Below are 22965 nucleotides of genomic sequence, written 5' to 3' on the forward strand. Positions count from 1 at the left end.
ATTCCTTGAAAAAATATTCTTTAAGAAATCCAAGTTTATTGGAGTCCTTGAAAAAAATATTATTTAAGAGATACACGCCGATTGGAGTTCTTGAAAAAAATATTCTTTAAGAAATCCACGTCAATTGGTGTCCTTAAAAAATATTCTTGAGAAAATCCACTCCATGCCTTTTGATATCCTCAAAAAATATTCTTTAATAAAAATCCATGCTTATTTTGTCTGATAATCAATGCTAATGGATCTGCCAGTCCATGAAAAATATTGTTTTAAAATTCGTATACGCTTTAAATCTACGCTCAATAAAAAAAAAAACCTTGATGTTGTTCATTTAACTTTCAAATTCTTCTTTCAAATTTTAACTTTCAAATTCTGTTAGTTTATTTATGTATTTCTTTTTCATTCTTTTCGAAACAAGAAAAAAATTATATAAATGTACATAGGTTGAGTACGTATTTGAAAATATACGATATGAATAACTAGCATTTAACATAATTCTAATTCTGATAATATTCAATAAATAATATATAGTATATAGAAAACAAATTTAAAATTCTGGAATTCCCTAATGTTAACAATTTTCCCTTTGTTTGTGTTTTTTCCATTTTGCTTTAATTGATTCTAATTGAATACATTTGTCGTATACGCAGTATGCTTAACTAAATTTATGTAAAAAAAAATAAATAGAAAAATAATGAATAAATATAAATCAAATTACTTCAATTATTCTTAACTAAGATGACAAACACAAACACACTTGCACTCATACATACAAATATGTGTATGGCGTTTGTGTATGTATATATAAAGTTAAAACGAATACATATATATATTTACTAACTACATAGAAATCTCTTATTGATGTATTTACACACACACATACATAATACACTGGTATTGAAACTCATATGTTTATTTGTTTGTTCGGTTGTTAGGCTGAATGGCTGGCTGTTTGGTTCATTGTTCGCTTGTTCGGTGTTGGCTCTTTGAAATCCATTCACAAGAAATTTGCACAGAAAAATGCTAAGCTGCATTTGAATGCATCACGACTTCCTTTCAATTTGAAAATTACAACGGCGTGTAGGAGCTAAGCCTTGTTGAATCCGCCAAACGCAAACACCCGCACCGTCATTACCACGCCATGCCTTGCCATGACCAACATGTACAACAGTTTTCACAAACATCCGTTGCCCCAGCAACCACACCAAGGTATTTTGCCACCCGTATTGGAACTAACCGACAGCTTCCGCCTGGTGGAGCGCATACTGAAGCTGGCCGATGATTCACGCGAGGAGGCTAAACTGTTTGAATTACGATCCGAACATGAGGCCACCGTCTCATGATTGCTGTCCTGATGCGAATGACGACTGTGATGCGGGTTGGTATTGCTAACAATTGATGAACTATGCTGGTGGTGATGATGATTATGATGGCCATGATGATGGCCGCCATTAGTGCCTCCGCTTGTGCCACTGCTGCGCTGATTCGAATGTGAAACCGTACCCTCGGAGTGACGTCGCGAACATTTCGAACGCACCACATTGGCAGCGGCGCATGCAATTTCAGCGGCACTTGCCTTTATGGTATCTTGACTATTTTTTCGCAGTTGTTGTGGATGGCATTGCATTGTTGCCACCGCATTTGGATAACTATTGCTGTGCGAATGCTGATGATGATGTGGCGATCCATTACCATGCGTAGAACTCGACCGGCCATGTTGCTGGTGCAAGGGACTCGTTGGTGTTATTGAAATTGTGGGCGGTTGGGTTGACGTACTAAACGGTGAGCCCTCATGTTTACGAGAGGAATGTGGTGAATTTGGTGTACTATGGCTGGTTTGTTTGAAATTTCTTAAGGCAGGATTTGGCATAACAGTGGGCAAATCGGAACAGCTGCCTGATGTTGATGTCGTCGATGAATTTTGCGTCTGTATGGTACGGACAGTTGGTGTGGGCTTATCACCAGGTGTGGCAGGTGTATCAGCCGGTGTGTCAGCACATACAATCGATACACGACGTGGTTTTCGTTTGGTTGTTTCAGTTATCTGAAAAATGATGAAAAATATGGCATTTATAAATAATATTTTAGGCACGTAGCATTTAAAAAAAATTGTTTTCTTTAGTTTCTGAATATTTTTTTTTGAATTTTATTTTTTAAAGGGAAAAATTATTTTGATTCAATTTACGGCTATGGTTATAAAAAAAAAAAATATTATGTAAAAATCCACGTCTATGGTCCCTGGGAAAATATGTTGCAAACGGAATGACAAACTTAATATACACTCCACCTTATGGTAGAGGGTATAAAAATTCACGGCCCTTGAGAAAAATATTTTTAGAAAATCGCTCCTTGGGAATACACGCTTATGGGTTTGCTATTCATTCGAATAAAAGTCCACGTTTATGGGTATGTTAAATCTCCTTAAATAATCTGAAAACAAATCCACACTTATGGGATTGCTAATTTTGGGAAATTATTCGTTAAAAACCACGCTTATAGGTCTGATATTTCTTTGAAAATATAATTCAAAAAATTCAAGCATTGACCTATATGCGTGGATTTTGTGAAGTATATACTTGTTCGAAAATAGTCTTCAAAATATCTACTCTTATAGGTCTGATAGTTCTCCGAAAATATTCTTCAAACAAATCAATGTTCGAAAAACTTTGTAGAAAATCCACAGTTATGAATCTGTTATCCTTCGAAATTATTTGAAAAAAAAAAATCACGCCTATGAGTTTATTAATCCTTCAATAATTTTCTTTACAAAATCAACGCTTATATGTCTAGTTCTTCGATTTTATAATTTCTAATAAAAAACTATTTGTTCACTTACCTCCTTTTCTTCCACATTACTAATTGCATCTGCTCCCTCGTTAGGACTCTCCAATAGACAATCGGTATCCAATGATCTAGTCATATGTGTCGGTTGAGATCGAAATTGAGCTCTGCGGGCAGCAGCAGCATTTGCTATTGCTGAAAATAATTGACTTTTATTCGGATGAACACCACTTAGAATGGGTGAACCACTAGTTGGGGAATTCATTGCATTTGATTTATAGGAAACCGATGAACTTCTCTGAATGCCAGCACATTTTATGTTTAGTGGTGTAGGATATTGTCTGGCTGGTGGTGCTGGCTTTACTCCCGCATTTTGCATTGGTATGTTAACATTTGTCACCAACGGTGATAAGGGTAAATGTGACCTGTGTCCCATGGGGGTGGTTATTGTCGGTGATGTTTGGGTCCCCGTTACAGCCAGCCGCGGTGTTAGGGATGTGCTAACTGTTGCCGTTGAGATTGCCAACGTTGTTGGTGGTGGTGGTGGTCCTCCAATTGCAGCATTATTTAAATGTTCAAATCCTATATATTTACGATTATCTGGAAATGGTTGCATCGGATCAGGTATACGTGGTGATGGACTATCTGTATGATCTCTCTCTAAAGATCTAGTTCTTCTTGTTGCATTCTCGGCGCCATTTTCCGTTGTAGTACTATTGGAATTGGGTACAGCTGGTCTTATGGTTGGATTATCACCATCATATGATAATAATAAATTCATTTCCGATCTATAAGGTTTGGAATTTTTATTGCCTTGCTGCATATCGGCACATCTGCTGCGTGAAACATTTTCTGTTGACCTCGTTTCTAAATGATCTCGAGATTTTGTTTTTTCCAATTGTATTGCTAAAATGTCTTCGGAAATAGCTTCAATGTCATTAAGTATTGATTCCAAATTTGCTGAATCAGTCTGGAAGGATAATTGCGGAATTTGTAATAATATTAGCTATAAAGACTATGAAGAAATTAAAAGTGGTTATGTGCAAATGATATTATTGTGGGGTTAAATTTAAGAAAATGTGTCATTTCTTTTTAGAAGCTAATTAATTTATTAAGGAATTACATGCAAGTAATGATAGCATTTATGTTAATAACGTACTCCTCGAAAACGAATCGTTATGGTTTTTATAGGTCATATCCATAAACCTTGACAAAATTCGAAAAAAATAGGATTTCAACATACGAAATCAATTCTTAAACCAAAAGATATATAGGGACTTTGGTGAACCATTTACATTTTATCGGGATATATATAGATATAGCTCTCATATATATGAGAGCTATATCTAAATCTGAACCGATTTTCAAAAAATTTTACACACATCATTCTAGACTCAATGCAGTATGCTATGCCAATTTTTGATATGTAGGGACTTTGGTATATCATTAACATTATATCGGGCGAACATATATATGGGAGATATATCTAAATCTGAACCGATTTTCAAGAAATTTTACACATATCACTCTAGACTCAATTCAGTGCGCTATACCAAATTTCATGGAAATCGAAGGATATATAGGGACTTTGGTGAACCATTTACATTAAATCGGGCGAAAATATATATGGGAGCTATATCCAAATATGAACCGATTTTCATTAAATTTAACACACATCATTTTAGGCTTAATTCAGTACACTATGCCAAATTTCATGGAAATCGAAGGATATATAGGAACTTTGGCATACCATTTACCTAAAATCGGGCGAGCTATATATATATATATGGGAGCTATATATAAATCTGAACCGATTTTCACGAGACTTTGCACATGTTATTCTAGACTTAATTCAGTACGCTATGCCAAATTTCATGCAAATCGGAAGATTTATAGGGACTTTGGCATACAATTTACCTAAAATCGGGCGAAACTATATATGGGAGCTATATCTAAATCTGAACCGATTTTCACGAGACTTAACACACGTGATTCTATACATAATTCAGTACGCTATGCCAAAATTCGTGCAAATCGTATGATTTTCAGGGACTTTGGTGCACCTTTTACATAAAATCGGGCGAAACTGTATATGGGAGCTATATCCAAATATGGACCGATTTTCAAGAAATTTTACACACATCATTCTAGACTCAATCCAGTATGCTATACCAAATTTCATGCAAATCGGTAGATATATAGGGACTTTGGCATACCATTTACCTAAAATCGGGCGAAACTATATGTGGGAGCTATATCTAAATCTGAACCGATTTTTCTGTGTGTAAAATATATGTAGGTGTTCTTCTGTTTATGGGAGACCTGCTGATAGTATTCTAACAGTTCAAGGAAGGACTTTAGAGGAAATAGGGTCTGTAGACTTATTAACGGTATTTTGCTTGTATAATAATTTAAAATTGTCGGCTTCAGGTCACTGGAGTAACTTTTTCATGTATTCTGTCTACGGAAACCCCTTTGTCAGAATTTAGTCCTATGGAAGACCATGTGAAAGGGTTTCTATATATCGCCGATCTTTAAAATGTCTTCCACCTATAGAAGAACATAACATATATCAATTAACCCTAAAAGATAATTTTATAATACCTATGGATCATCCTGTCTGTAGAAATTAATTGGAAGATCCCCTATTCTCGCAAGGTTTAATATATTCCATTGTCGTAAAAAAAAAACAATAATATAATTTAATTTCCAATTGTTGATATTTCTGTAGCCAATAAATTACATGGCGTACAATTTTGAATATATGGTTGTATCAACAATATGTATGCTGTCCTGACTGGCACGCATATTTGTAAACCTCACCTGGCACACAGAGTCCACAACAAAGCAATTCACTGATGTGGTTATCCGTGTGGAATCTGTTGATTTTGAAAGAGTGCTAACAGATGCACAGCACGATACACGGGGCGGAACAACAACACATGCTGGTAACGATGATGCTGTTGTTGCCGTTGCTGACGATGTTACCTTTATTGTTGTTGGCTTGACTGTTGCTACTGCCAATGATTCGATGGACGATGTTCGTGTTGCTGTCGGTGACATCAGCTTTTTGGGTGTTGTAATTGTTGACGGACAACATTTAACAATGGACGACATCAAAGGTTGCCGAACAGCGGGAGCAATTATTAAGTTATGACAAACATTTTGTGCGATTGCATAAACGGGGCCATTGGGTTTGATCACGCTAATATTTGGATTTATAAATCTAAAAGAGGCCAATGCGGCTGGCAGGCATGTAACAGGTTCGGCTGTCAAACAATTCGAGGTGGTGGAGGAACAGGCGGCGGAGTAGCTATTCGAATCTGTTGGCATTGTTCTTTTTGTTGGTGATGCTGAGTCAGAGGCGGCTATTGTTACTTTTAATGAATTGCATAAAATGTTAGTAGCTAAAAGAGCATTTGTAAGCGTTGTTCGCAAACTTGCCGGAGCAAATAAACAGAACGTGGAGGTGGATGTGGCGGTGGCGATGCCATCACTGATGTCAGTAGAAGCGAAAGCAGTTTGGTTAGTAGTTGTTGTGGTTGCTGTTGCAGGACCAACAACACAAACTTCATTATTAGCATTGGCCTCATGGTTTTGCCAACCATGAAGCTGATGCTGATACTGAGGTATGTGTTGGTGTAAATGCTGGTGATGGTAGTGGTGGTGGTGCTGCTGATGATGATGTTGTTGTTCTTGTACTTGTAGATTAGATTGACATTGCCTTGATTTACGCCTTTGTCGTGGCGGTGACAAACTTACTTGTGCTGATGTGGCCATAGATGTAATACGCTGCGGTACCGGTGGTGGTTGTACACTTGGTTTCAGTGGATGTTTGTAGGGAGTTGCCAGACCATTGGTCACGTAAATGTCAGGTGGTTCACATTTCAGTTGCTGACTGTTGCTGCTGGTCGTGATGCTGGTACTGCTGCTGCATCCCATGACACCATTTGTAAATGAGGGGGCTTTGTTTAACGGGGCCATGCTGGGCACTGGCACTGTGGGTGGTATTGGTGCCGTTACAACAGCCGGCGGTGGTGGTGGAGGTGGCTGACGCCTTTGATTAGCCAAGGCGGTGTTCAATTTTAATTTAGGTTTGATGGGTGCAAAGAAATGTTTTGCCGGTTGCTCACTGCCATCGATGCTGGCGGCTATGTTGTTTTGGTTGCTATTCAGGCAGCCACTTGAATTTGTGGTGTTGCCAGTTGGCACAGTTTGAACACCGCCACATGGACCATTGACTGACATTGTGGTTATGGGAACTGTTTCGATAACTGGAATCTCGCTGGAACTATTGACGATAGTTGTCGATATAACCGATTTCCCATTTTCTGTTGTCAGAGTTGATGGCTGGACTGATGGGGGAGGAGGTGGTGGTGTTACAGTGGTTGTAGGTACAAATGTGGTCAGTGTTTGTGCCGTTGAACGTTTTTGCAGCAGAGGTGATACCGAATTCGCGGGGTAATGTTTTTGTAAAAATGGCGATTCTAAGTTATAGTCCCAGCCATTGGTGTGGCGTATTACAGTTTTGCCACTTTTTGAGGAAGATGTTCCCGAACTGCTGGCTATAGAAAAGATAGAAAAATATTTAAATATTATATGAACATAATAAAAATGTTGTTAACTCACTTAAATTGGTATTCATATGTTGTTGTAAAACATTTTCGAAATACGACAGTGGCGGTACCTTCGCCTGTATATCATTCAACTCATTGGCCACCAATTCAATGGGTGTCAACGGTGTAAGTGGGCCCACTAAACTAGGCAATGTTGTCTGAGAACCACTTATACTCGGTGTATAGCCCAACAAATGTCCTGGATTGACATTTGCCACATCACTATTGCTAAGGGTTTCTTCCGATACTACGGACAAATGATCGATACCCGTTAGAATGCTTGGCATAGCAGATTGTGGTGGTGGCGGTGTGGATGACATACCATCAATAACCGCTAATTTTGTACTATCCGTAGGTGAGGGATCTTCGGCGGCATCGTTCGCTGCCATAATTTTCTTTTCACTGCAACATTCATCGTTGCAGACGATCTCTTCGGTTTCTTGGCAACAGCAGGAATCACAGGAATCGGAATCCTTAAATGTTACAACCAATTAATAAATAAAATAAATATTTTGTGCTGTTATTATTCTTACCTCACTATTACATTTCGAGTGTGCCAAATCACACCCGCCCTCATTGCACTGACACGAACAGCCGCCCTGACTGCATCGTGCCGCCTGTTCTGCCTCAATAAATTTACTCTTAAACCTCTTGTTAAGCCGATCATATTCATCACGCAGCGACCAGATTTCTCGCCGTAAGTGATCATTTTCTTTGCGTAAACGTTTGATATCCGATTGTCCTGAAATATATAAACAATATGAAGATTAATGAAGTTCAGTATATACTTGAAGGACGAGGAATGATCGCAAGACCGGACCGGAATTACTATTTTCTTTTGCAATAAGTTCAATTTTGCAACATAGAATAAACGTTTATACAGGATATCATTATTCTTTTTTACATTTATTGTGAAAAAAATCCTATCGAGGGGCTCTGGCATCCAGGCCTTCTTCTAGCTAGTATTGATAAAAAATTAAAAATTTAATCACTCTAGTCTCTAAACGAATTGCGATAGATAGCTAAAAATTTGTCTGCAGGCAGAGTTTGAATATGGGCTATATAGGCATAACTTCCATATAAGAGTTTCCCCCAAAAATATTCGATATTTTGGGTGTTTATGCGAGTTTTCCAACCGTTTTTTTGGGCCAAATCCGTTTCACAAACTTATTTATTGGCACAATGACAAACTCCATTGAAATTGGAGAAAAATCGGTTCAGATTTAGATATAGCTCTCATATATAATTACGTCCGATTTAATGTAAATGTAGAAGCACAGTCCCTATATATCTTTCGATTTGCACAAAATTTGGAACACCGAACTGAATTAAGTCTAGAATGATGTGTGCTAAGTTTCGTGAAAATTAGTTCAGATTTAGATGTAGCTCCCATATATATTTTCGTCCGATTTTATCTAAATAATGCGTCAAACTGCCAATATTTGTCGGATTAATACAAAATTTTGCATACCGTATTGAAATAGGTTCATATTTATGTATACGAAGTTTTGTAGAAATCGGTTCAGATTTAGATATAGCCCCCATATAGGATCAGTACAGAGTTGCCCATATTCGACGGACCCATCTGGCAACGTCATAACTTTTGACAGATATGTCACATCGCTTAATGATATACCGCGTTTGAAGCGTCAGTTCAAGCAGATTTTTACCATGAACCAATACACGCCACGCGGGCGCTCTGAAATAGTTAAAACTTACATTCAACAGAAGAAGTCAATTGTGAAAACTCAACGTGCTTTTAAAACATTAAAAAATGTGAGAAGTGCGCCTTCTGAGAACACCATTAAGCGTTTATACGAACAATTTTCGAATGATATGATGGTTTTAAGCAAATTGTATCCGAAGAGGCCATATAAAAGTTCGATTGACTAAGGCGATCGGCCAGAATTTGCTTGAAATCCGAACGAGATATAGATATAAGGTAACCAGCCCGACTTTACACTTTCCTTACTGATCAAAACGCCGTTCTTAGCAGTTGGGCATAGCTCGGTCCACTTTACAACGGATTATTTGCATTGATTTGTATTTGTTCACGTACAAAATTCAATTGACGCAAAGAATGTTGCCTTCGGACAAGCCTCGTCGATTGGAATGAATGAATCATCGAAATGGCCGAAGATGATGAGCAATTTTGGAACAAAATTATCGTGTCCGATGAAGCCCATTTTACATTAAATGGGACCGTAAATAAGCAAAATTGCCGTCAAAATTTGGTGCGGCGTTAGTGCGAAAACGGTCATTGGGCCGTTTTTCTTCCAAATTGAAAATGGCCATGCTGTTACCATCATTCGGGAGCGTTATCGCGACATGATGACCAATTTTGTGATGCCAATTATTCGTCGAAAGCGTATGAGGCAGTTCTGGTTTCAACAAGACGGCGCTTCACCGCACACAAGTCGCATAACAATCGATTTTCTGAAGAAGAATTTGTTTCCGGGCGGTTTGATGTCGAAATGTGGTGATTTGGACTGACCACCGCGTTCGCCCGATTCGACGCCGCCTGACTTCTTCTTGTGGGGATATTTGAAGTCAAAGGTTTACCTTAACAAGCCAAGGACCGTAGAAGAGCTCAAGGAAAACATTCGTGAAGAAATAGCTGCTATTCCGGCCGAAATGTTGGCAGAAACGATGAAAAATGCAGCAAAAAGGCCACAATACGTCATCAACGCCAGAGGCGGCCATTTGAGAGATAACATATTCAAAAATTGATGTAAACAAATCTACTTGGAACAAATTTAATGATTAACATTGCCAACCGCCAAATTTTTATTTTTTTTCTTTGATTTGAAAAAAAAAACACGGGTCCGTCGAATATGGGCAACCCTGTATTCAAAACAGAGACGTCAGTTTCGAAAATGATCTGTATCGATTCACATTAAGACATTACCCCGAAATATTATGATACTTTCCGAATTTTCCACTTAAATAGCAGTGGAGTTTATTTCGCTGTTGTTATATGAAGTTATGAAGTTAGTTCAAAGAAAATAATAATTAGAAAACGTGCCAAAAACGGGAATCTTTTGGATATTAAAACAAAATATGGACTTACCTCTTTCAACTTCAGCATTAATATTGATGGTACGTAATCTTAGTTCTTCATTCTCATAGACCATGCCACGTGATGACTTTCGATCCAATCTGTAAATAAGAAAATCAAACAATTATTGTAAATACAAAAAACATAAATAAGTTACAAGCAAAAAATTAAAAAAAAGTTATATTTCATTTGCCTTCTCCATTTACACTGATTCCATGGCCTATTATATGACAACATGGTCTATTAATCGAAACACTTAAATCAATAATATTTTGCAAATTAAAAATGAAACTCGTAAAGAAAACTACAAAATCGTGTTCCTTCTTTGTGGCAGGAGTGTTGTAAATAAACTAATTTGCTAAACGTACTGATCAATATACAAAAAAACAAAACAGTTTTTTGTTTCTTTGGTTTCTTCCCATACAAAGTCACGTCACCGTGCTCTGATTGTAGCTATTTTTTATTTTCCTAAATCTTTTGTTGCTCTTTCAGCAATTCCAATAAATTAAAAAGGTTGTGAATTTTCGTCTCGTCTTCGTCGTCGATTTTTTTAATGCTTGGAAGGAAAATTAGTTTATTTTTTTATTTTTTGTTCAAACGTTCATCTGACACACCGACAACGAAAGCCCCGTGTGTTTTTTAATAAGGAAATGCTAGAAGTTTTTCTTATTTTTGCTTTTTGTTTACAAAAAACCACAAAAAATAAATAAATTAATTTCCAAGCAAATCCATTTTAAAATATTTAAAAAAAATATATATGTCGAAATGATATGACAGAGGTGTGGACGAAATTGTGCGTATTTCTCATTTTATTCGATATGAAATTGCCATTAGATTTTTATGGTGTTCTTTTGGAGGGAAATGGTTGGTCCCCACTTAAAAAAAAATGCTATGACATAAATTTAATGCTAAGAACAAAATATATAAAGAGAAGCATACACACACGTATATACATAGGTATGTCTATTCATTATTATGAATTAACATTCCATTATGACAGCCGCCTTTGGTTATGGAAAATTTAGTTTTGCAGGTGTCAAGTGTTAGCTACTCTCATAAATTAGGATTAGATAAATTAATTTTTAATAGTTTCCAATTTTAAAATGTTTTCAATCGTTTTTTATAATTTGAAGAGTAAAACATCTTGGATAAAGCAATAAATAAGTATATAGGGGGTTAGATGGTCAATTTCATTACCGCCACATAAAGGTATTTGCACATTTATTGGTATGCTGAAGGTCCTAGCTAAATTATCCATACTGAAAATTTGTACATAATTATTATCAGAGGACAAAAATACTCTGGGGTCAATTTTTAGGAATCCAGAAAGTTTTTGGAATACCCACCTCGGTTGTCTTACTATTTCTTGGATGTTTGGCATTGCAAATGGGATATATGGGTAAAGGTTTGGTATAACAACCATATCCACTCCAGGTTCGGTATTTTGAAACCTTTAGGCGAGATTTACCATCGTCGTGGGCGTTATGTGGTATTCTGGGATACCGCAGGGTAAAAACCATATTTGCAGAAAGTTTTCTGTATAGGCCCGTGTTTATGTTATTTTGAATGTTTTCTGCACATTTTCAATATTTTAGCCATTAAACTGGCTAAAAATTCGTATTATGGGTTCGTAGAGGGTGAACAATATATTTGCAAAAATTATTGTCCGAATATTTTTCCGAAGAGGCTATAATTTGCACTCTGAAATTTTGAAGGTGAAAAATTGTTTGTTGAAAAATTTCAATATATGTCCATTCGTGATATTTTAGAGATTTTATATGCATTTTGCACATCGATGTGACTTTGATATTCCGGCATTTTTGAATTATTTAATAAAACGATAACGTTTTGTAGCTAGTTTTCTCAGATATATAAATTACCATAGAAAGGCTCCTACCGAATAAAGGACCATACGGTGAAGAGTATACCAATTTAGCACTGTTCGAACTCACTACGTTTTTACTTCTTCTTCCCTAATCTTTTCATTATATTAGGGGTTATGTCGAATTAAGGACCGATATAGCTCAAGTTCAAGGTAATATTTTAGTTTTGTATACCAATATCTTCCTTCGCGGTCAAATTTAAATCGGTAGGGTGTTTTATATATCATTCATTCTTAAACCTAACGTTCTACTTCTTTTTAAGGAAAAATGATTACAACAGATTGCTAGATCGACTAAATCGTCTTAGAATTCAACACTATGTAGGGTATAAACAGACAATTTCGTGTACAGAATGTCCCCGCTCTATGGTGGGATACAGATATATGGAGACAACATCAAAACGCGAAACTATTGGAACATAATATGAACCCATTGTACTAAATTTCAGCGAATTTGGTTAAAAAACACACTTAAGAATACCAAAATGTCGAAAAGGGTACCGTTATATGAAGGCTATCAGAAAAAGTCGAACTATATTTATAATTTTTAGTGGAGAATATTGGTACCCAATAAGAACCAGTTATACCAAATTTGGTTGAAAAGCGAGCCCAGCAACCCCGAAATATCGAAAATTGAGGGGTACCGTTCTTTGGGGGCTACCATAAAAAGTGGACTTATATTTATAATATTTTGTGCAGAAATTTGGTATCTAATAAGAACTCAATGTACTATATTTCAGCAAATTCGATTGAAAAACGCGCTCAAGAACCCCAGAATCCCGAAAATTGAGGTGTACCCTTATATGGGATGAATTTAACAAAAGACAACTCTATGCAAAGTTGTCTTTAGTCCGTGACGTGGCGGAGTTACGGGCAAGGTATAAAGAGCTAGAAGTTGCTCTTAAAAGATCGGAAGACGCCAATGGTTGCCTTAAAGAAAGGGCACAGGCAAGTTATAAAAAGGCAAGAGATACATACATTGAATTGTACTTTCAAGATCTCAAGCTTAAAGGTGAATTGGTTGCGGCTGCAGAGAATGCCCAGGCAACAGAAAAATCCTGGGAAGAAGGGAAAATGAATCTTTTGAAAAAACTGGATCTTTCGGAGAAGAACCGTCGATCAGCAGAGGCAGAACGTGATCAGTTGGCCATACGAATGGTTGCAAATAACAAAAAGGATCGGCAAGTAAGTATTATTCCATTTGTTCACAGTAATATTCCATTGACACAGGAAATAGCTCCAGTCGAGTTGGCCGTGGAAAAAAAACGATGGGGTGGTTGATGCGTTTCTCCGCATCAGCCACCCCATCGTTCTTTTTATGGTTGGGTTTGTATGCAAAGGCTGTTAATTATAGAGGTACCGGTCATGAAGATTGCAGTTATAAATCCTGGTAAATCGTCCAGGAAGTTGGAGCCTGTGGACAAAGATTACCAATCAAAAGAAGATTTTGTTGCCAATAATGTAGAGGGAATTGAGCAAAAAAGGCTTTGCCGCCATGGATAAAGCCTGTATGATAAAGAAGTCTGAAAATGCGGTCTGGAAGTTGAATATGGAAGCCTCTCACTCCTGATTGGAAAATTTTGACATCCGCTCTAATTTTTAAACAAGGAGTACTCGGGAACACTTCTACATAAACAAAATTGTAGGAAGTAAACCTATTGGAACTCTCGTAAATTTCGAATACTTCCACCCACGAGTGTAATCGAACAAAACGGAGCTTTAAATGTAGCCCTCTTTTCTGATATAAACAATAATATGTGCTACAATTTGTTAACAGTGCATGAATATGTGCTTGTTTTCATTCGTTCACCTTGAAATAGTTCGCTTCCAAAAATTCCCAAATCGTTGACCCATCGTCATGCAACAAGCAATAAATCTATCACTATATTCATATAATAACGTCCTTCTAATGTAAGCAAAGATATCATCACCTATAATTTTCTGTTATTTTTGTATGTAAAACAATAAATATTTTTTCTGTAAAAACAGCTGGGGTTATAGAAACAATTTGCTTTACACAGTTGGCGCTTAAAAATTATAATTAATTACACACCATGTAATTTATTGCATTATACACAACAAACCATTTTGTATCAATTTTTACCACAAAGAACAACAAAAAGCAATAAACCCCCATTTACCCACACACACACACACATGTTTACCAAGTCAATGTCGTTAAAAATCTCTACAGGGAGCGTATACTTTATTTACCTTCAATTAATAAAACGTATTCATCACAATGGCAAGCGCAGAAAAATATGATTGAATAATAAACATTACCCATACCAATTAGGATTAATATCTTATATTAATAAAATGAATTAAAAATAGGTAAATTTTTTGGTTCGTTTCACATACAAGATATATTTAGCGTATATTCAGCACACATACACCATTTTTAGTGTTCCTAATAATCATAAAAAGCTACATAATTGATATTTAAAAAAATAAACAAAAAATTTTCAATATACATGTATATAGCATAATTATTGTCGATAATGAAAAATTAAACAACATTTATTAAGACATTCTGCAGGTGTGAAGAAAAATAAACAACAACTTTCGAAAAAACGGAAGCACACACACACAAAAAAACCGGAGAAATAATGAAAAATTAAAAGAAATGCCGACATAATTTTAATGACCAAAACTATTTTCTCATTGTATACATGTGTGGAATAGAAATGTATAGAATCATATTGTGTACACTCAAATAAATTTGTCTGATGACACGCATAAATAGAACACTTAAAAATATTGTAAACTTCAGCCGTGCCGATTCCAAATATAATGAAAAAGTTCTTCAGGAAGGTTTTCCACCTTCTCGAATTGGCACTAGGAATATGCAAATAGATAAATTTCGTTGCCGAGATATGTCAAAACATGGATATTTATAGACAATTTCCTACAAAGATGTTTATATATCACGACGAAAACGGAATGTCAAATTACAGACACTATGGCCCGTATATGCCTCGAAGGCCATCACAATATCGAAAATGGGGCAGGCCCTTTATATGGGGAATACAGCAAAACATGGATCTCTGCAAGTACCTAGAATGTCAAACTACTGCCACATTGTTGAGAAATTGTGCCAAAAACCATAAAAAAATAAAAATAATGGATTTTATATAGAGGCTATATTTAAATAATATCCTTTATTGAAAACTTCAGCAAAGTCGTTTCCATTCTTTTACAACCAAGAGGGGCAATTTTTAAGACTTTTCGGATAAAAACTTAGGCTTAATATAAATCATAAAATGACTTATGTGAAAACTCAGACCTATATCTAAAATTTTTCTGCATATATGTTTTGAGTTTATACTTTTCCCAGCCTCCTTTCCCCAGTAGAATATAACGTTCATAATACAGGAGAAAAGGTTTGTTTTCTGAAACCACGTTGTATACATATCCTGTGTTCTTCTCTTAAAAGAGCATGCGATATCCCTATAGAAGGTAAGGAGATCTTTTCATAGAAGTCTAGGAGGTTTATTCATAGGGGACCAAGTTCGTTTCCTAGATCTTCTCTTAAAAGACCATGAGTCATTAGGTCTCCCTATAAAAAATAAGGACATTTTTTCATAAAAGACTAGAAGGTGAATTCTTAGAAGACCACAAGTTCATCTCATTGCTTCATGGTAATCTATGAAACGAACTCTTGGTCTTCTATAATCTCTTAGAAGAATAAAGAAGACCATGAGGTCTACTCATTAAGAAAATCTTGAGGTCTTCGTATTTAGAAAACCATGAGATCTTCTCATATAAAATATAAGGGGGTCATTAAATAGAAGATATTAAGATCTTCATATAGAAGATACTAAGATCTTCATATAGAAGATATTAAGATCTTCATATAGAAGAATGCCATAAGATCTTCATATAGAATATCATATAGTCTTCATATAGAAGACTATATATCTTCATATAGAAGCCACTAAGTCTCCATAGAGAAGACTATTTGGTCCTCTTATAGAAGACCATTAGGTATTTATATAGAATACCATTAGGTACTCATATAGAAGACCATTAGGTCTTCATACAGATGACCCAATGAATCTTCTCACATAAAATACAATGGGGTCTTAAAGACGGGAGATATACTCTCACAGAAGACAATGAAATTTTATCATAGAAAACCATGAGGGCTCCACATTGAAGGTCAAGAGATCTTCTTATAATTGTTTTCCTAAAAAAGACTATACGATCTTCTCTTAAGGGAACACCCCCATTCTCGATTGTAATTTTTTCATATTTTCAATGGGCTGGTAAATCAATATCAATGTTGTTAAGGATTGTAACTTAGCACATATATAATTGAAGATTTAAAAGAGACAAATAATTTTCAAAATTTTTTTGTTATTGTTTTGTTGTTGTTTTTTGTAATTAAAGAAAAGTCTTTATTTTTGATGGCGGGCATGATAACTCCCCACTGGAACATCGGAATCCGAAAATTCCAACGGTGTTAGAAAGAGCACATATCTGTCTCTTGTATGAACTAGGATTATTGACTTCGCTATAAAATTAACAAAATGGTGGACCTTTGAAAACATATTTTTCGAAAATCGACGATTTTTGACCAAAAACCAAGTTAAAAAATAAGGAAGATCATACGATAGCTATACACTCACAGAGAAACGTGTAAAAATTTGGAATCGATTGGGTTATTAGTTTTTGAGTTATCGTGCCCGCCATTCGCAAAAGAGAAAAACGCGTTTAAAGTTTGTGAAGCCCTTTAGCCGTCACTTGATGCTGACACAATAAATTGGATATATCTTCAAGAGTTCTTGAGATTTTCACTTGAAATTTTGTAGGGACATTCTTGAATTAGTGTACATTCGAATTAAATCAAAAAAAAAAAAATTAAGAACCCTTAATGAAGTCCACGAAATCTTATCCTAAAGAATACCTTGAGGTTATCTAATATAGAACCTGGGTATTCTATTTGAGAGTACCTAAAGATCTTCGCTTAGATCATATAATAGAACATAAGGTCTTCTCAGCGAAGACCTCCAGGTCTTCTCATAGAAGTTCATCAAGATTTCTTAGGGAAGAACATCAAGTTTTCTTATAGAAGACCATTAGAATTTCTATAGAAGACAATAAGGTCTTATTATCGAATAATATCAGGTTTTGTTATAAAAGATCATCAGGTATTTTTTAGAAGAACATCAGATATTTTTAGAAAACAAGACCACTAGGCATTCTTATAAAAGGTCACGGGGTCATTTTAGAGAAGAACATGGGTTTTTCTTATAGAAGACCATGAGTTATTCTCATACAGAAGACAATGTGGTCTTTCCATACAGAAGACAATGAGGTCTTCTCATACAGAAGACAATGAGGACTTCTCATACAGAAGACAATGAGGTCGTCTCATACAGAAGACAATGAGGTCTTCTCATATAGAAGGCCATAAAATCTTCCCAAAAAAAAGACCAAGAGGTCTTCTAATTGAAGGTCCTGAAGGTCTTCTTATAGAAGGTCAAGTCTTATATAGAAGACAATTAAGTCTTCCTTAGAAGATAATGAAGTCTTTCATAGAAGACTTTGAGGTCTTGTCTAGAAAACTATGAGACTAGACAAGACCTCACCTCTTATATAAGACTATGAGGTGTTCTTATAGAAGACTATGAGGTGACCCTATATAAGACCATGTGATCTTCTTATAGTAGACTATGATAACTTCTCTAGAAGTCTTGCATGTTTTCTCTAGAAGATTATTAGGTCTTCTTATAGAACATTATGAGTCATTCTTAGAAGATTATGTGGTTGTCTTATAGAAAACCATTTGGCCTTCTTTTTGAAAATTATGAGGTCTTATTATGGAAGATCAATTGTTCTTCTCTAAGAAAAATATAAATAAAATATAAATTTAAAATCTTTGAATGCTTGTCAATATTTTTTTTTCGAGTGTATCTTTAGAATGCTTACAAATATTTTTAATAGACAATAAACGCAACTGGTCAGCATACCATATCACAGCACGAACGCGCTTCCCAGCTAAAAACTATGCTAGAAAATTATGTGTCGCATTAAAATGCCCATCAATAAAATGCCACATTTTTGGTTTGTTATAACCCTGAACGTTGAATGAAAAACTTATTAGGACGTTTAGACCACATTGTATAGAGCGTCGACTGTTGGCACTGCCACTACTCTGGCTGACTCGCTGCTTGATTTCAAAACATTTTCTCCCACTCTCTCTCTCTCTCTTCCTCTCATTTTTCAATGTTTATGATTTTAAATGCTAAAACTACATCACGTACAAATATTGTTACGTGTATTTTTAAGCAATGTTTATTGATAAAATTCGTGACATTTTTTGTTTGTTATTTTTGCTCACCGGAAAATGGCTAGCGGAGAATTTTTCTATTTTCTTCAAGGATTTCGAAGATTCATTGCAGTGTAAATGCCATAGTGATAGCAAAGTCATTAGCAAGAAATGTGATATTTGTTTGGTGGGACAAGGTTTCATTTTTTGTACGATTTGTTGTTATGTTTTGTTTTTGTTGTAGCTTTGTTCCAATAAAACTTCTAGGCGAAAAGTTCATGGCCTTTTGCGTTAGTTTTGTGTAAAATATAGAACAACTGCTAAAACGTGATATATATTTTTATTTAAATTAACAGTAAACTACTGCAGATAGTCTCAGATTGGTTCTTCAATTTTTTGTTGATAAATGATTAGTTTAGCGGAAATGTTTCGCATAAATTAATGGCTGATCAATTCAATTGAAAACACCATGCCATTCGTTATTGATTGTTGTTTACTTAGACGTGGGTCGTTCACAGGGATTTCGATTAAAATTATTTGAATTAAGTTATAGTAAGCGTTGTAGGAAATTTATTATACTCCTTATAAATAGTAAATGGAAACGTTAAAATTATCGAACATGATTTTGTGTTACATGATTTTTGTAGTAATAATTTTGGATACCGTCAAATATTTACCTTGAGTCGGTACAATTGTTTTGAAGAAATGTAAAAAAACATTGTAATAAAATGTAAAGGAACCAATTCTTGTTACCTAAAATAATCAGTTCAATATTTAGGCACAGCCCCGATATAACTATATTTGATCCTTTAGTTTTCTATTGGTCTATTGAAGTCCGTATAAAACCCTACCCTCATATTTTCTGACTTTCGAACTCGTTTTTCAATCGGATTGGTATTTTGCATTACTATTTGGTAACAAATCTCCCTACTAACTAAAATATTAATATTTGCCCCCATTTGAAGATAGCACTGACTTGTTTCCATGTTCTACCAAATAACCTTATTCCACAATATTATAGAGGTTGTACTCGAAATTGTCAATTTACATCCTAAAAAGTATGGATTTCTATGACGATTTAGCCATATTCATCCACTTGAGAAAGATTCAAAACTAAACAAGTGAGAAAAAGCGTTAACTTCGACCGGGCCGGACCTTGGATACCCTGCCATAGGAAGACCAACAGTTAATTGAAATTAAAATGTAGATAACATACCAAAATATGGACCTATGACGACAACTATACCAATCGATTGTTGTAAACCATGTACAACAAATAAAACATTCAGCAATTTTTAATGGAGATTCTTCGCCAAATTCTCAAAACGACAAAGCGTGGACCGATATTGATATCGAATATTAGGGTGAAGCATGTATATAAAATCCTCGAAATACTGCAACATAGAGGGTCAAGTTATATGAGGATATACCTAAACGTGACTAAGCTCAATTTGAATCTATTATATTAGTTTTGTACCTCAATACATTCCTTCACGCTAAATATTAAAATACCGAAATTCGGGCCAAATAATGTTTGTGGAATTATGTATAAATCTGAAATTAGTTGACCAACCGTGGTATATACCATTTATATGAGGATATACCTAAACGTGACTAAGCTCAATTTGAATCTAATATATTAGTTTTGTACCTCAATACCTTCCTTTACGCTAAATATTAAAAATGCTGCAGCACAGTGTATATACCATTTGGTATGCTGTAGCACAGTGCGCTATCGGCAATTTTATCTCGTGAATATGGAACAGACGTAGGCTGCTTGGAGCACAATTTACATAACGTCGAACGAAAATATATATGGGAAATATATAAATCTAATCCGATTTCCACAAAACTATCTGGACCTAACTCCATAGATATCACAAGATGTTGTCTCAATCGGACAAATATTGGGAGTTTTGTGCACCATTAACATAAAATCGGACCAAACTTTATATGTGATTTGTCTAAATCTGAACCGATTTCAAAACAATCTCCACAGACATTAAAGTGGACATAATTCAGTACGAAGTGTAAGATTTTGTCTCAAACGGACAATACTTGGGATTTTGGTGCACCATTTACATTAAATCCGACGAAACTATACATAGGAGCTATATACAAATCGGAACCAATTTCCACACAACTTCTACAAGGTATCATGTGTAATACTCTGGGAGTTTGGTCGATTTACCTGATTACAATAAAACTTCACGGGCATTAAACTTGACTTAAGGGGACCAACCCATTCTCGGGTTTGGTGCATCATTTACCAAAAATTGGACGATACTGTATATGGGAGCTATATCGAAATCTAAACCGATTTCCACAAAACTTCGTATACGTCAATACGTATCGAATTCAGAACGCTGTAAAAAATAGCATTATAATTGTTATATATATATATATATATATATACACAGGCGAACGGAAATTTAGTGCGAGGGAAGGTATCGATGTACATTATCGTTCCTCATCCCCTCATTACCAGAGGTAATCAATTTTAGTCCCCTTTTAATTTATCCTCTAAATTAATATACCATAATATAGAGGACAAAGGTATAGGAGGCTATACCTTAAAAATCTTAGATTCATTTTACTAATATCGGCTCACTTGTTGGGATTTTATTATCATAGGAAAAAATCCCATTAAAATTTTCTGAAATTAGTAATTTTTGTGCATCAGGAGTCGCACTACGGTGGAACGTTTCGGAAAAGTTGCCATCAAAATTGACTGATGTTCACAAAAGTTAGAGGTTCGATTGTAGTTAACATTCCATACATAAATATCGTACCCATATTTGATTACATCTGAGGTTTCAGATGTTATAACCCCATACCGTACAGTATCGTTATACGGACTCTTAACATTTATAATTATAATTTTTGCACCAGATTGGTGACTATTTGCCACCAACGGAACACAGGTAGTATGTTGTTCCTTCCTTATTCCTTAATCTGTCACTAAATTGGATATATTTGCATAGTTGAAGGATTTCATATGCTGATGGTATAACATGTTCGGACTGCCTGGGTTTTTTTTTGTGCGTATCAAATCCATTTAATCAGACACTGATACACAGTATTCCATTGTAAGTGTGTCAAGAGCATTGACATTTGAAATATTCCTGCTTTATCTCAGACTGTCAAATATTATTGAACTGTGGCCAAAAATAATTTTTAATATATATTTTTTGGGTTACTAACCTTTTGGGCATTAACATTTGAGTGTGTCATCCATAATCTTGTGGATAATGCGTTGACATTTCAACACATTTTAAATAAATAAGTAAATTCGAAGTAAGTAGAACACCACAATGCCAAATTACAGTTATTTCGGTTGAAAAGTACGCCTAGGTTTTAGGTTTAGGTCCTATATATATATATATTAGCCCTACATGAGGGTCTTAATTTTGGTATTTACTTTTCTCTTGGCAGTCATTTTGACGATGACAGAAATGAAATATCTTTTTAACCAAGAAGTCCGAAAGACAGGCTGATGGTCATGGTTAAATCTACTCAAATATATTAAAATTGATTAGGTTCAAACGACATTTGAGAATTTTGATAAGGTTAATACTGATTGTACCAATTTTCATATACATATCATTAACCCAAGGTTGCGTTTATGAATACAAAACACAGACGGACGTACATAAATCCATCGTTTTGCGAACTTTTTCCTTATACCCACCTTAATGTGAGCACACATTTTGATTTGTGTTGATTTATTCTTGGCAGCCGAATAAAAGGCCATGTGTTAATATCGGGAGTAATTATAAATTATTTTTTATATATTTGTTTCCTCTTCTACGTTTCTATTCTTAGGTATAAACACAACAAACACAAAATAAGCATTCATTCATTATAATTCTAAAATATAAATTGCCTTTTGATCTATTCTTTTGTGCTCTACACACGAAATACAATAGGAAAACTGATGGAATTATAATTCTTGCTAAATGAAAAATATTATGAAAAATTGAAAAAAACGTACTTATAGGATTTTTCGGAACGTTTACGTTCGGCATTTCCATATTGTTGCTGACGGCTTTGTTTTGCACTTTTCATTTAAAAATTACGCACAGAGTTGGGATTGAAAAATATTGACATGAAGAACAACACAACTGATATCACAAAATATTCATTTATAACAAAATTTCCGAAAAAAAATATATTTTTCAGATTTTATTTATTTTCATTCGTTTTCATTAATTTATTTTTATTTTATTAATTTATTTCCTATGTGAATGACTCAGAGGGAATTTTTATTGGATATTATCAAATAATTTATTATGCGACAAAACATGCTATGTTTTTTGTTGTTGTTTTATTTATTTTTTATTTAATGGATAAAAAT

At 35.0% G+C, this 22965-nt stretch overlaps 1 protein-coding gene across 1 annotated transcript; it reads right to left on the minus strand.

Annotated features, from left to right (window-relative positions):
* Positions 1 to 1170: 1170 nt before the first annotated feature.
* Positions 1171 to 22643, minus strand: LOC133332183 (mucin-2). Its single transcript, XM_061540564.1, has 7 exons — positions 22603 to 22643; positions 10465 to 10553; positions 7928 to 8136; positions 7408 to 7867; positions 6541 to 7343; positions 2834 to 3748; positions 1171 to 2041 (listed from the first exon to the last, which is right to left on the minus strand). Exons 2-7 carry the CDS (start codon positions 10526 to 10528, stop codon positions 1172 to 1174), a joined length of 3321 nt encoding a protein of 1106 aa, XP_061396548.1. The 5' UTR covers positions 10529 to 10553; positions 22603 to 22643; the 3' UTR covers position 1171.
* Positions 22644 to 22965: the final 322 nt, after the last annotated feature.

The sequence above is a fragment of the Musca vetustissima genome, unplaced genomic scaffold, assembly GCF_032173495.1.
Source record: "Musca vetustissima isolate MV318-11 ecotype Yass unplaced genomic scaffold, APGP_CSIRO_Mvet_v1 utg21067, whole genome shotgun sequence".
NCBI lineage: Eukaryota > Metazoa > Arthropoda > Insecta > Diptera > Muscidae > Musca > Musca vetustissima.